This window comes from Gadus morhua, chromosome 3 (genome assembly GCF_902167405.1).
Source record: "Gadus morhua chromosome 3, gadMor3.0, whole genome shotgun sequence".
Taxonomy (NCBI): domain Eukaryota; kingdom Metazoa; phylum Chordata; class Actinopteri; order Gadiformes; family Gadidae; genus Gadus; species Gadus morhua.
Window position 1 is genome coordinate 22,109,357 of NC_044050.1, and position 15,892 is coordinate 22,125,248.

At 45.9% G+C, this 15,892-nt stretch overlaps 2 protein-coding genes across 4 annotated transcripts in view; both read right to left on the reverse strand.

Moving 5' to 3' along the window:
* sptbn1 (spectrin, beta, non-erythrocytic 1) overlaps positions 1-8,357 on the reverse strand; it is a 33,036-nt gene extending 24,679 nt beyond the window's left edge. For 2 of the 3 annotated variants that reach the window (XM_030350853.1, XM_030350855.1), the window contains exons 1-2: positions 8,234-8,357; positions 2,882-3,090 (exon numbers count right to left, since the gene is read on the reverse strand). In XM_030350853.1, coding sequence (XP_030206713.1) covers positions 2,882-3,032 — 151 coding nt within the window. In that variant the 5' untranslated portion in view covers positions 3,033-3,090; positions 8,234-8,357. Of the gene's footprint in view, positions 1-476; positions 939-2,881; positions 3,091-8,233 lie in introns of those variants that run through there. The other variant, XM_030350854.1, reaches the window with a different exon arrangement.
* A 1,804-nt stretch (positions 8,358-10,161) lies between these two features.
* On the reverse strand, positions 10,162-14,947 carry LOC115540092 (acylphosphatase-2). Its single transcript, XM_030351088.1, has 4 exons — positions 14,529-14,947; positions 14,176-14,192; positions 13,910-14,019; positions 10,162-10,409 (listed from the first exon to the last, which is right to left on the reverse strand). Exons 1-4 carry the CDS (start codon positions 14,638-14,640, stop codon positions 10,295-10,297), a joined length of 354 nt encoding a protein of 117 aa, XP_030206948.1. The 5' UTR covers positions 14,641-14,947; the 3' UTR covers positions 10,162-10,294.
* Positions 14,948-15,892: the final 945 nt, after the last annotated feature.

Genomic DNA, 15,892 nt, shown 5'->3' on the forward strand with positions numbered 1-15,892 from the left:
CGTCATAACGTTTCCTGTTCCATCATAACGTTTCCTGTTCTATCATAACGTTCCCTGTTCCATCATAACGTTTCCTGTTTTATCACAACGTTCCCTGTTCCATCATGACGTTCCCTGCTCCATCATAGCCTTCCCTGTTCCACAAGTTAAAGCTATCTGTGATTTTGGATGTTAGGACATTTTGCACTAGGAGGGCGCCCGGCAGACATCGGGGTTTGAACCCAGGAGCTTTCCACTGTGAAGACCCAATCCACTACTATCTGGCCCTTGATATCAGCTCCACCCATGACCTTTGAGTTGTGGGGTCAATATAAGGACTGTCAGATATTTGCACAAGATGCTGTAGACTGAGCTAAGGGTTAAATCGTTTTTTTTGTCTCCACCTACATCTGCCTGTCCTCTTGTCTCTCTGTCTGTCCTCCTTTCTGTCTGTCTCTCTGCGTCTACCTGGCCATTTTACTGTCTGCCTGTCTTACCTTGTAGCTGTTTGAAGCGTCCCTCCAGCAGGTTATAGTTGAGCGTTGCCTGGTCGGGACCCCCTGGGTAGGGGGAGTCTGTAGCCCCCCAGTCTAGATCCATGCCTCCAAGCCCCCAGCACCCTAGCACCTTAGTATTCCAAACACCCTAGTTCAGAACGGTACTCCAAACACCCTAGTTCAGAACAGTACTCCAAGCACCCTAGTCCAGAACAGTCCAACCACCATTAAGCATGCAGCCTTGTCCGGTCCAGTCCAGTAGATCCTCAGACCAGCTCTCTGCTGAAGTCCTCAAGGCAGGCAGTTCAACTTCACAGGAAACCGTAAAGCAACTTTATAGGAAACCGTAGAGCAACTTTATAGGAAACTTTAGAATAACTTTACAGGAAGTTTATAGGAAACTTTGGAGCAGCTTGGTGGCTCCAAGAGTTTCCCGTGTGGCTGTGAGGAAGACGAAGCCGTGTAGCCACACCCCCCCCCTCTCTCTCTTACACAGTGACCCCTGCTCACTCGCTCTCACACACAGACTCTGACCCCTCCCTCTGCTCAGAGAATGGAGGGAAATGGCATCGCGCACACACACACACACACACACACACACACACACACACACACACACACACACACACACACACACACACACACACACACACACACACACACACACAACACACTAAACACACAAACCAAGCCAATAAGGCAGATCTTAACAGTTCCCTCAGAAAAAAAGTGCAATAAAAAATGAAAGAATTCTCTCCCTCGCTCTCTGTGTCTCTCACCCAGGGTGGGGGTAGGTTGTAATTTGACCACTGGCTGGTGATGTCAGCTTGCAGCGGGGGAGGGGGGGGGGAGGCGTTTCCCACTATTGTTGATCGTCCACAACACATCCCAGACACTTCCTGAACACACCCACAAACATCCCACTCTCTCTCCTCCCTCCCTCGCTTTTTTTTTTATAAAAAAAAAGTTTTGTTAATCTTTAGCTACATTCCAGGTTGAAAGGAAAGGAGATGCAGCAGCTGGGGTCTGAGGGAGTGGAGCCACGGAAGGTTTTGATTTTTAGGTTCACCCCCAAGGGGGTGCCAGAGAGGGGGCCCAGAGAGAGCAGCACAAGCTGGGTGTCGCGGTTGAGGGGGGTTGTATTTAAAACACATGTGATGTGGAAACCGTTGGCACCGGGATAACTGTCAATATCGACGTCTGTGTTTTTGTAAGGAGGGATCTGACTCAGGTTTTGGTCACAGATGATCACTACGGGTTTGATGGAGTGAATGGTTCCAATCCCTCACAAATTCACAACGCTTGTGGGATTGAGTCTGTTTACTTTGAATCTCGTCTCCTTTGGTCAATGCTTTCGGGTTGGTGGTTAAACTTGGCTGTCTGCACTCAGTATTGAGTGTGCCGGGACTTAAAGAGGCCGAATTAAGAACGCGCTGGAGTCTCAAGATGTAAAGTGAGCTGCGACGATGTACTCGCGGACTGGCCAACGGAGAAGACCTGTGGTTTGAGGTGGCTTCAGATTGGGATTGCTGTGTGGGACAGTTCCCCTGGCTCCGTCTCTAGACGCTGGACTACAGAGTGTGTGAGTGTGATGAGGTCCTGGGCTTCTACGTGGTTCGTTCTGCCAGCATGGAGCCGGACCCCTTGGCTGAGGGAAGTGCCTGGGAGGTAGTGCTGGGGATGAGGCGTGGAAAACAACGTAATCTACGTCCTTAACCCAAACCTTCGGACCCAAACCATGGCTTGGGTCCGGACGCAGCTTACCTCTAGTCTGTGGGTGGAGGGGATGCGAGCAAGGTGTGGTATTACCACTTTAGAGCGTACTAGAGCATTCTGTACTCCAGAACTAGGGTACAGAATAATAATATAAGTACTGTAGTATTAGTAGTAGTCTTACTACTAGTACTGTGGTATTAGTACTAGCAGCCTACCTGCTAGGGGCCTTGATGCAGGGGCGTTCTAGTACTGTAGTACTAGTATTAGTACTGTAGTAGTACTGTAGCAGCCTACCTGCTAGGGGCCTTGATGCGGGAGTGTTCTAGTACTGTAGTACTAGTATTAGTACTAGTATTAGTACTGTAGCAGCCTACCTGCCAGGGCCATGATGCGGGGGCGTTCTAGTACTGTAGTACTAGTATTAGTACTAGTATTAGTACTAGCAGCCTACCTGCTAGGGGCCTTGATGCAGGGGCGTTCTAGTACTGTAGTACTAGTATTAGTACTAGTATTAGTACTGTAGCAGCCTACCTGCCAGGGCCTTGATGCGGGAGTGTTCTAGTACTGTAGTACTAGTATTAGTACTAGTATTAGTACTGTAGCAGCCTACCTGCCAGGGCCTTGATGCGGGAGTGTTCTAGTACTGTAGTACTAGTATTAGTACTAGTATTAGTACTGTAGCAGCCTACCTGCCAGGGCCTTGATGCGGGAGCGCTCGAAGAGGCGTGCCGAGCTGTTCTCGTTGTCCCACTCGTCGTCCCAGCGGTTGTTGACGGTTGTTGTGTCGCTGCTGTACTGCAGCTCCATGTGCTCCAGCTCCCCGGCCACCGTAGTCATCATGACCTCTGAACTCTGACCTCACAGCTACTACCTCTGCATCCGCTGCTCCGACCACGCCCTGCACACACAACACATCCCATCATTTAATACAACACAATGTGCATAACAGGTGACACGTATAACATAACAACAAGACCATGCCATACACACATAATACATCCTATTATATCGTATTACATGACATACATCACATCAGATAACAACACAACCACGCCCTAAACACAGAAGGCATCCCATTATTAATATTAAATGTAAACACAATGTACATAACAGGTCACACGAATAACGTAACATATGACATAACCACAAGACCACGCCATGCAGACATAACACATCCCATTATTAATATTTAATATAAACACAATGTACATAGCAGGTCACACGAATAACGTAACATATGACATAACAACACGACAACGCCATGCAGACATAACACATCCTATAATATCATATAACATAACGTACATCGCAAAACAACACAACCACACCCTGCCAAGAGATCGCATCATCGTTACACCATAACATAATGTACATAACATAACAACAAGACCACTCCTGGCCTATAGAGCACAACCCATCCTGATGCATAACTGAGTGCATCTCTTGGGCATCAGATCCATTAGTTACAGGAAGTGCGTGTACTCTAATGGTGTGCTCACTGCTCATGTTGTTTGTGTGCGTGTGTAATTTAGAGTGTGTTTTTAATGTTTCGTGGGAATGTTTATATTTAACATTTTTCCCTTCGATCTTTTTTTAGGATATTCTCCTTCCCAAAGCGATCTCTCTGTAATGGCCTTCCTATCGATGTCCAGTACATTCTACTGTGATCTCCAATCAATAAGTTCTTTTCAGATCTAATTTGATCGTATCAGAGCCTTTCATCTCCGCTTTGAGGCCGCATTGAGCATTGATCGCTCCTGCAGGAGTTACCGGAAGAGGAGTAGAAGTAACGCATTGACGACCTGTCATAATGAGACTGAGAGCTCTGCTATTGGCCGCTGGGTTAATGGAGTCAGGCTGCACTCCTATTGGCTGCTGGTCAGCTGACCCGGCTGATGGAGTATTCTATTTGTGAACGCAGCATAAACTCATTGTGTAGAGAGGAGGAAGAGGAGGAGAGGATTAGAAGAGGGAGAGGAGCGGCGAGAGAGGAGGGGGGGGGGAGAGAGGAGACGGAGGAGGAGATGGAGATGGAAGAGAAGATATGGGGAAGGAGGAGAGGAGGAGAAGGGAGAGAGGAGGAAATGGAGGAGGAGGAGAGGAGAATAAAAGGAGAGACTAAGTGTTAGCGGAAGCTGAGAGCAGCTCGTTAGCCATATGTCTCCACATGAGGAGAAAGGAGGAGCGCTGAAGAACAAGCCCTCCTCTGTTAACGCACACACACACAGACACACACACACACGATCACACACACATCTCAACTCTAAACAGGCCTTGCAACGCGACGCTATGCTATGCTAAGCTACACTACTAGCTTGAGACCTCCATATGACCTGAAAACCACACAGAGTATCAGTGTGTTCTGCTGGCTCTCCTCCTATCCCCCGAGAGGGCAAAGGACCTTCCGGAACAACCAATAACTCCTCTTCCACTAGCTCACCAAAGAGCTAGCGCTGCAGACTAGCAGCTAGTTAGTTCAACCCAAACTACTCATCTACTCTAGAACAGTCCTACTGAGTACAGCAGAGTTACGCCTTGTTTCCTCTCAGAAGGGATTCCTACAATCAACAGTGTTGATTGGAAACCTTTCAGAGCCCTTTTTACCAAACTAGCACTGTCCCAGTTTGTGTTTGCTATTAAAAGTCATTGTGTGCTTGCAGAACCCCCACTCCGACACGTTGCCTTGGTGATCCACATTTCCAACTGATTTGAACGATTAAAAAGGCCACAAAAGAGGCAATCCAAGCAAACTGTTAATGGCTCGAATGTAGAGAGACTCCACCACACTGGACTAAAGTTACCATAGCAGCCATGTCTTCCTCCTCCAGATGTAATGAACTTGGGACGTCCCTACGTCATGGGGTGGAGACGTCCCTACGTAATGGGGTGCGGACGTCCCCTCATCATGAGGTGGAGAGACCTCGCTACTTCATGAGATGCGGACGTCCCTATGTCATGAGGTGGAGACGTTGCCCCGTCACAAGGTGGAGACGTCGCTACATCATGAGGCGGAGATGTCCCTTCATGAGGTGGAGACCTCTCTACGTAACGGGGTGGAGGTGAACATTCATGTCCACAATGCAGTGGGTGGATGTGAGCTGGGGTGAACTCAGAGGGAGCGCAGCTTTAAACCCCGCCCACATGGTGAGACAGAGCGGCTGCAGGCGGAGCTACGGGCTGCTCTAATCTGGGAGGCAGATAGACACATTCCTGGAGGGTGAGCGAGTGTTGCGTGACGTGGGTGGGAGTGTGGGTTGGGGTCTGTCTCCCTTATCAATTTTTAGAAACACTAGTTTGTCAGTAAAGACTCCAGCCTCCATCAATGTGTGGAAGCCACTGACAGCAGCTCCCAGTAGAACCAGTAGAAGACTGCCGGTGTACTGGGCAGCTCCGAGGAGAAGACCGTGGTTGTTATGAGATACTACTCGGTAATGAATAAAATATAAACAAAAAAATCCATTTGGAGAGAGAGATCTCTCGCCCATTCCCAGAGGGCCGTGTGTTTCCTGTGTTTAGCCCCTCCCTCTGAAGTCCACTTCACGCCACCATTCAGCTACAGCCGAGCTCCCCCTCTCCTCTCGGTTCTCTTCCTCTCCTCCCTGTTCTCCTTCTCTCCTCACATCTGTTCTCCTTCTCTCCTCTCATCTGTTCTCTTCCTCTCCTCACTGTTCTCCTTCTCTCCTCACATCTGTTCTCCTTCTCTCCTCTCATCTGTTCTCTTCCTCTCCTCACTGTTCTCCTTCTCTCCTCACATCTGTTCTCCTTCTCTCCTCTCATCTGTTCTCCTTCTCTCCTCTCATCTGTTCTCCTTCTCTCCTCTCATCTGTTCTCCTTCTCTCCTCTCATCTGTTCTCCTTCTCTCCTCTCATCTGTTCTCCTTCTCTCATCTGTTCTCTTCCTCTCCTCACTGTTCTCCTTCTCTCCTCTCATCTGTTCTCCTTCTCTCCTTACTGTTCTCCTTCTCTCCTCTCATCTGTTCTCTTCCTCTCCTCTCATCTGTTCTCCTTCTCTCCTCACTGTTCTCCTTCTCTCCTCTGTTGTCCTCCTCTCCTCTCATCTGTTGTCCTCCCCTGCTCACTGTCCTCATCCTCCTCTCCCCTCACTCCACCTCTCCTCTCGGTTCTCTTTCTCTCCTCTCTGTTCTCCTCCTCTCCTCAATGTAAGGTCCAATAGGCCCCCATCCCAGACCCTTCAGGACGCACTAGAAGAGATTTAGATCTTCTAGCCGAGTCACCAATGTCAGAACCATAAACCCAATAGGACCAGCTCCTCCAGAACCATTAACCCAGTAAGACCAGCTCCTCCAGAACCATTAATCCAGTAAGACCAGCTCCTCCAGAACCATGAACCCATTAGGACCAGCTCTTCCAGCCACTGGTCCTACAACACATGAGTCTTTAGTTTGAAGCTAAATGGCGAGTCTCCCAAGCACATCCTAGCAGAATGGCATACCCTAGGAAGCTAGCCTAGCGAAGCAGACTAGCATAGCCTTACAGACCAGCACATAGCCTAGTTCATCCTAGCGTAGCCGTCCGTATCTGAAGATGCCAACAGCTGCGTAAACAAGAAGCTCTCTCACACACACACACACACACACACACACACACACACACACACACACACACACACACACACACACACACACACACACACACACACACACACACACACACACACACACACACACACAGCATGTGTCTCCCCCATTCCATTTATTTTGGGTTCATATGCAGCTGTTTCAAAGCAGGCCTGCATACATACACATTCCAGCACACATACCCAAACTGTATTTATTTGATAGGCCCTCCAACATGTATTGCTATGATATTATCTATTTTCCTTTATTACGTGCGAAGACCCTCAATACTTTATAGAAACCACTGGAAAGACCATGACCTCATACAGCTGGTCACTGCAGTCTGGGTGGAGTAAACACACCCACCCACACCCACCACATAGAGATAATAGAGATATTAGATAAGCTAGATAGATAGATAGATAGATAGATAGATAGATAGATAGATAGATAGATAGATAGATAGATAGATAGATAGATCTATGTCTTTAGATCGAGATATATCTATGTCTTTCTCTATATAAATATATCTATTTCTCTAGAACTTAAGAGCTTTAGGCCTCCTAGTAAACAACTAGTGAAGACGATAATGATTTTGAGGGAGTCGCACATAACTCGGAATCTTCCCGGTGAAGTTCCGTCCATGTTGCGGACATGTTGAAAGAGGGTTGGACCAAGCGGAACCAGGCAAGGCCGAGCCGAGCCGAACCGGACCGGATCGGGCCGTACGAGGCCTGAGTCTGTTTGCGCAACATTTTTACCGGATGCTCAAGATGCGCGAGCCTAAATCACCGCCCGTGGTTACGTAACGAAGTGATGGAGGATGCTCGGTTTAACAACATGACATCTTTGTGGCGATTCCAGAACTCTGGGCGACCTGATGTCGACATTTCAAACTGCGGACCTCAGGGAGTCCTTGTGATCGGGAAGAAGCTAGCGAGCCAACATGATAATATCTAGCGGGCCTTTATATGTGTATACATATACCCGTATGCGGGTGTTCCTTTATACGTGTTTACATGTGTTAGTGTTCCTGATGATCAGCGCCCTGGTGTGAAACCTAACATGGAGGTCGACCACGCCTCGCGTCCATGGCGGCTGGTCTGTCCTCCGAGGGGTGGGGGTGGGGGGGTTGGGGGGGAGCAACGAAGGACACAAAAGCAACATGCACTCGGACGGGAATCCCCTCCTACACACAAACCCATCACAACACGCACAAAAACAACACGCACATTAACTACACACACATGCTTATGCGGCGGGTCGTCATTCTAAGCCACAGATGGTTCATCATCAAGGTCGAGAAACTAGCGGAGCATCTCCCAGATTTCAACATTTCAGTCTCCAGCGCCGCTATCCATCTCATCTGTTCATCTTACAGTCCCGCCCTGCGACACCGGAGCCACGACCCCCCTCCGACAGAATGCATCCCATTACAAGAAGAAGAATAGGGATGCAGACTCACCACAAAAATAATGAGAGCTCCAAACTTCACCGCCGCGATATTCAGCAACTGACGACGACCGAGGGGCAGACGAGAGGAGAGACAAGCAACAATCCGCACTGGCTGGCTCCCCCTCCAGAGCACCTCCTCCCCCTCCTGCCCCGCCCTCCTCCTCCCTTCCGACGGCTGCTGCACCGGAGGGGCGGGGCTTGGCGAGGCAGGATGGAGAAAGAGGAGGAGACCTTGGTGAAAACACCAGAAAAACGCTGTATAATAGCCCTACATATATACAGATTATATACATACATATAATATATATAATATATATATAATGTATAAAAAAAATACATTGCATATAACACATAAATATATATAAAAATATAACATATCGAATATATAGAATTTATACATATATATGATGAGATATATTTATTTCATATATATAATATATGGAATAGTATATTAATATATATATAAAATATGGAATATGTAGAATATATATACGTATATGATAAATGTCATATATTGAAAATATAGAATCAAGAGAATATATAAATATATTCATAGATATGGAATATGTAGAATATATAAATATATATAATAAATGGAATATATGTAATATATGAGTTATATAATATATATGTAATAAGAAAAAAATAACGAGAACACAAAAATATATAGCCTATCATATATGGAACATATAAATACACTTGATATATGGAATATGTAGAATGGAGAATGCATTAAAATATATGTCATATATAGATTATGTAGAAAAGAGAATATGTCTAATATATAAATATGTATTCTATATATATATACAATATATACAATTATATTTTAGATATTCAGAATCTTTATCAAATATATAGAGATATTTATGTTGAATAAAAATTACATATACTTTAAATATTCTATACAGAAGATACATTTTCTCTATAAAATAAATGTATATTTCTATATATATATATATACAGTATATATAGAGAGAATAAAGAGAATACAGCGCCAAGAGGACTGGGAGGTCTGATTCAGGATCAGCTATGGAAATGCCATGAACATCTACTGTATATGTATTTTTTTAATAGCAGCAGGAATACGTTGAAGTTTCCTCAGAGAAGAACACACAACAAACAACAAGAGTCCCCAAACAACAGAGTGATACAGGCTTTGTAGAATGTTGTGCATTAGAGATAATAGCCTCATGTACCTCATGTACATGATTACTAGTAATAGCATTAGTACCAATAGTATTTATTTTAATAGTTTGGTCATTATACTAATAATAGTATTACTCACTACCACCCTGCTCACTCATAGATCCTGCTTACTACCAGGCACTGCTCACTACTAGCTGCTCACTACTAGCTGCTCACTATAGGCTCTGCTCAATGCTGACATTCATATGGAGACAGTATTATGGTCTGGTAGATGACGAAACATGGTTGCTATAGTACATAAGTCAAGGTGTGGGGGAGTCTCACCAATCAATCCATAGTATTGTTTGTTTAGATTACCTATTTTTTGGGCATTATCAGTATTACATTCTAAGTGTGTGTCCCACAGTGTTCTGAACACGGTGCTCGTTTACATTTTAGCCCTAAACCCCAATGGAATAGTTACATAATGGACCATGAGTCAGAGCAGATAAGACACTGGTGGTAGTGATGGGCCTGGTGGTGGAGATGGGCCTGGTGGTGGAGGTGGTCCTGGTGGTAGGGATGGGCCTGGTGGTGGAGGTTGGCCTGGTGGTGGAGATGGGCCTGTTGATGGAGGTGGGCCTGGTGGTAGTGATAGGCCTGGTGGTGGAGATGGGCCTGGTGGTGGAGATGGGACTGCTGGTAGGGATGGGCCTGGTGGTGGAGATGGGCCTGGTGCAGGAGGTGGGCCTGGTGGTGGAGGTTGGCCTGGTGGTAGGGATGGGCCTGGTGGTGGAGGTTGGCCTGTTGGTGGAGATGGGCCTGGTGGTGGAGGTGGGACTGGTGGTTTGGATTGGCCTGGTAGTGGAGGTGGGCCTGGTGGTTTGGATGGGCCTGGTGTTGGAGGTGGGCCTGGTGGTGGAGGTGGGCCTGGTGGTGGAGCTCAGTGTCGGGTTTTGAAGCCCTTCAGCTCTGGTTCTTTGAGGTCTCTCTCATTAGAGAAGACGGCCCGGTCGATTCGAGAGCTGGGACTCCCCACATTCCTCAGCCAGTCCTTCCTATGGGAGGGGGGATTATCTGTCACACACCAACTACTTGATACCAGAACTAAGCCCAACATCTTCTCAACAAACTAACCCTAACATCTCAATAGATGATAGGATTAGAGAACCCTAACATCTCTTCAACTAACTAACCGTAACATTTCTTCAAAAAGCATCTCTTCAACTAACTGCCCCAGACGTGTTTTCAAGTAACTAATTCTAAAACCACCGCGGTTTATAGCATCACCATGACAACATGAATGTAGGAGCATTGTCTGTCGCCGTGACAACATGATAGAATCAACTTCCATTAAACTGTCAGCCCAATGCATCATGGGAAAGGATAACTGCATTAGCAGCTAACCCCATTAGCGAACCCCTTTCGTGCACACACACACAAAAGGGTGTGAGTGTGTGCGTGTGCGTGTGCGTGTGTGTGTGTATGTCTGTGCGTGTCTAGATTTTGTTGTTGATTGAGCTGTTAAAGTTGCTGTAGGGGTTAGAGATTTAAGAGCTAGTGTTTGAGTAACATTTGTTGGAACTGACAGCCATCTATCAGCTATGAGTAAGCTCAATGCGCTTCGAGAATATCTGTACTAGTTGATGCCTCTGAATGAGACCGTCAGACCTTAGACTGCTCCCGGCTCATTTCTACACTTTACATAACCATACACTTTACAATAACGGTACAATAATGAACCACTAATTGACATTAATTAATGCAGTATCAAGCATTCACTAACAATTAAGTAACAGTTCATTTATTGGTGTTCATCAACTACAGTTTTTATTTATACATTATTGAATAGTTCAGAGTTAACATGAAAACTATTGGTAAATATGAACACATTACTTAAAGATTACTACACCATTAGTTAACTGTTAAACAACTCTTAGTTAATGCTTTTACCGCTTTAACTAATCTTAATATATCGTTAAAGTACGGTACCCACATTGTAAAATGTTAGTGGTGAGTTAAATACAACACCTCATGGAGAAAAGGAGGATTTGGGATTCTAAATCTCTCTCTCTCGTTATAGTCTGGAATTTAACATCTAAATTCTGAGTTGTCACAGACTAATAGCTAATAGCTGAAAGATGACCAAGCTATTTCTAACAAAATACACTTAACAAATAGCTCTTAAATCAAAGCAACTTTAATGCGGTGCACTTTGTGTGTGTATATATATATATATACATATATATACTTATTAACTTTTTCTTAGTATAAGTAATTATTATCCTGCTGTTGATTTCTGATAAACAAGGAGGGAATAAATCTAGGGAGTGTTTTTGTGTAGCACTTTAAAGATGAGCCAGCATCAGCTGCTAGTGCTAAAGTGCTAGCATCATCGCTCCCAGTGTTAGAGTGGTGGGGAACTGGAAGTAATGGAAGAGAGTGGAGGCCTGTTTTAATATTTAATGAGAGGAGGCCATCGTCAAGGCTCCTAGAGGGAGGGAAGGAGGAGAAGGGCTAAGAGAGAGGGAGGGAGTAAGGGGGAGGGAGTAAGGGGAAGGGGAGAGAGAGAGATGGGGGGAGAGAGAGGGATATAGAGGGAGAGAATGGGGTAGGGGATGGATGAGCTACATGAATACCAGCTGGGAACACCTTTCTAACGTTACACTCTCTTCCATTAGTGTGAGAGTGTGATCTTCACGTCCTCCCACCTCCTCTCCAGTCCTCCCACCTCCTCTCCAGTCCTCCCACCTCCTCTCCAGTCCTCCCACCTCCTCTCCAGTCCTCCCACCTCCTCTCCAGTCCTCCCACCTCCTCTCCAGTCCTCCCACCTCCTCTCCAGTCCTCCCACCTCCTCTCCAGTCCTCCCACCTCCTCTCCAGTCCTCCCACCTTCTCTCCCCCAATACACTCATCTGCTCTCCCCTAATACAGTCCTGCTTTTTTACACTCTACATACCTACTGCTGTTACACTCTAGACCTACTGCTGTTACACTCTAGACCTACTGCTGTTACACCCTACAGACCTACTGCTGTTACACTCTAGACCTACTGCTGTTACACTCTAGACCTACTGCTGTTACACTCTAGACCTACTGCTGTTACACTCTAGACCTACTGCTGTTACACCCTACATACCTTCTGCTATATACCTATACTGCTGTTACACCCTACAGACCTACTGCTGTTACACCCTACAGACCTACTGCTTTTACACTCTACATACCTACTGCTGTTACACCCCACAGACCTACTGCTTTTACACTCTACATACCTACTGCTGTTACACTCTAGACCTACTGCTGTTACACTCTAGACCTACTGCTGTTACACCCTACAGACCTACTGCTGTTACACCCTAGAGACCTACTGCTTTTACACTCTACATACCTACTGCTGTTACACTCTAGACCTACTGCTGTTACACCCTACAGACCTACTGCTTTTACACTCTACATACCTACTGCTGTTACACTCTAGACCTACTGCTGTTACACTCTAGACCTACTGCTGTTACACACTACAGACATACTGCTGTTACACTATACATACCTTCTGCTATAAACCTATACTGCTGTTACAACCTACAGACCTACTGCTGTTACACCCTACAGACCTTCTGCTATAAACCTATACTGCTGTTACAACCTACAGACCTACTGCTGTTACACCCTACAGACCTACTGCTGTTACACCCTACAGACCTACTGCTGTTACACTCTAGACCTACTGCTGTTACAACCTACAGACCTACTGCTGTTACACTATTCATACCTTCTGCTGTTACAACCTACAGACCTACTGGTCAGCCTGGTTACCACTAGTAGCAGTCCTGTCACCATGAGTAGCAGCCTTGTCACCACTAGTAGCAGCTTGGTTACCACTAGTAGCAGCCTGGTCACCACTAGTAGCAGCTTGGTTACCACTAGTAGCAGCCTGGTCACCACTAATAGCAGCCTGGTCACCACTAGTAGCAGCTTGGTTACCACTAGTAGCAGCTTGGTCACCACTAGTAGCAGTCTGGTTACCACTATAGCAGTCTGGTTACCAGTTGTAGCAGCCTGGTCACCACTAGTAGCAGCCTGGTCACCACTAGTAGCAGCTTGGTCACCACTAGTAGCAGTCTGGTTACCACTATAGCAGTCTGGTTACCACTATAGCAGTCTGGTCACCACTAGTAGCAGCCTGGTCACCACTAGTAGCAGCTTGGTTACCACTAGTAGCAGCTTGGTCACCACTAGTAGCAGTCTGGTTACCACTATAGCAGTCTGGTTACCAGTTGTAGCAGCCTGGTCACCACAAGTAGCAGCCTGGTCACCACTAGTAGCAGCTTGGTCACCACTAGTAGCAGTCTGGTTACCACTATAGCAGTCTGGTTACCAGTTGTAGCAGCCTGGTCACCACTAGTAGCAGCCTGGTCACCACTAGTAGCAGTCTGGTTACCAATATAGCAGTCTGGTTACCAGTTGTAGCAGCCTGGTCACCACTAGTAGCAGCCTGGTTACCACTAGATATCCTGGTTATCACTAGTAGAAGCAGGTACCACAGAGTGACTGACATTTGGTCAACCTTTCCGGCGGCTCCCTGGATCTGACCAATAACAGAGCCTCGTCTGGTGTTCTGGACCCACCCACTCAGGCCCAAGCTCCGCCCCTCCTGCTCCGTGTACTGGACAAGAAAAAACATTTGAATAATTTCAAACAAAAAAACGTAATGACCCGAACATTATTATGAACATAACTTTAACCGGCATAGTTATACAACTTGCATCGGGTTCGAGTGTTTACCAGTAATGAGTGAATTATACACAATAGGTTTACTCACCATCCTGAAACAGACACCTGAGAGAGCCAGCCAGCCAGCCAGCCAGCCAGCCAGCCAGCCAGCCAGACAGACAGACAGACAGACAGACAGACAGACAGACAGACAGACAGACAGACAGACAGACAGACAGACAGACGCAGGCACGCACGCACGCACAGACACACAGACACACACGCGCGCGCACACACACACACACACACACACACACACACACACACACACACACACACACACACACACACACACACACACACACACACACACACACACACACTCGCACACAGACGGAGATATTTTAGTGAATTTCGTCTTAACAAAATGCAACATTATTATTCTTCATTTGTCTCACCTACCCTGGACATTTCCGAAAATTTCAAAGTCTACTGACTTGAGTTTGAGTTGGTCGGACATGACGATCTTAGAGAAACAAAGTAGACCTACGATCAGCCACCCAATCGCTGACATTAAGATTTAAAGATACATTAAAAACCAATACGATGCACAAGACCATTAATATACATTAAGAACCACTAAGATACTGTTGAAGCAACTCTGAAACGACGGAGTGAGGAGCTGCGGCTACAGCTTTTGCCTCAGCCGCATTCATTTCTATTTTAGTCCTGAAACCTGACAGCCGCTGCCACTCCGCTCCGGACGTCGATTCAGAACCAAAAGCCTCCGTGGAAACCCCGTGGTTACAGAAAGAACAAATAAAAAAGTGTTCATCAATTGTTGTGATATGTGAATTGTCCGTTGCAGACAGACTTTTATCTTTCTAATCGCTGCAAAGAGCCGCAGCTGTTCTTGTAGATGGCCACTAGAGAGCAGCACAGTCCCATTTATGTTACACCACAGATTTAATTAAAGCGTTAAATTATGTTAAAAAATAACTGGATATAAATCGGGCTCTCTTTTTCAAGACTCATTTGTTGACAAAAGATATTTTTTATAAAGAAAATTATGTCATTTGAAAATCATAATTAAAACACAGTCGGGCGAGGATATCGAACATCCAGGACGCTCGTCCATACTTTTCAAAAGGAGAAATGTGCAAGGGTGCGCGCACACGCCAGACAACAACTGCTAAAATCACGGAGTTCGTATGATAGTAAGTGCGTGGAACCTAAGATACAGTGACGTAAATTAGCTGTCTACTAATGTAGCCTATTGTAATGTTGTGGTGTGCAACAGTAAACACCGTTTGTCCCCCAGACGAAATAACTAACAACCCTCTAGTTTTCGCCAGGGTCAGTGTCTGCGTTTAGGCAACTTTTCAAGAAATAATGCGTCCAAGTAACTGTTATTGATGAGTTGCTCTTGTTAACCACACTCAACTGAGGGCTTGAAAAGAGTCATCGACCTCCAAGGAACACATCTTGTGACCTGACCCGCCCCAACCCAGTCTCACGGAAAAACATTCATTAAATCTATTCATTCGTGATCTGGGACAAGTCATATCAATTTTTTCGTGCCAAAAAAACACAAATTTCATGGCATCTACGCGGACCTTCATTCACATAGCCTACAAATAAACAAGACAATAGATGGCTAGATAAAATAAACATTAAGAAATAGGCCTACAAAGATGAAGCAGCTTTTCGCGTCTCGGTTTGCCTACAGAGCAGCGCACCTGCATTAAATATATCCGTGAATTGTCACAATTTCTCAGAATCAAAGGGGAAAGTAGAAACGGGTGGCCAAAAGCTGTCATATTGTT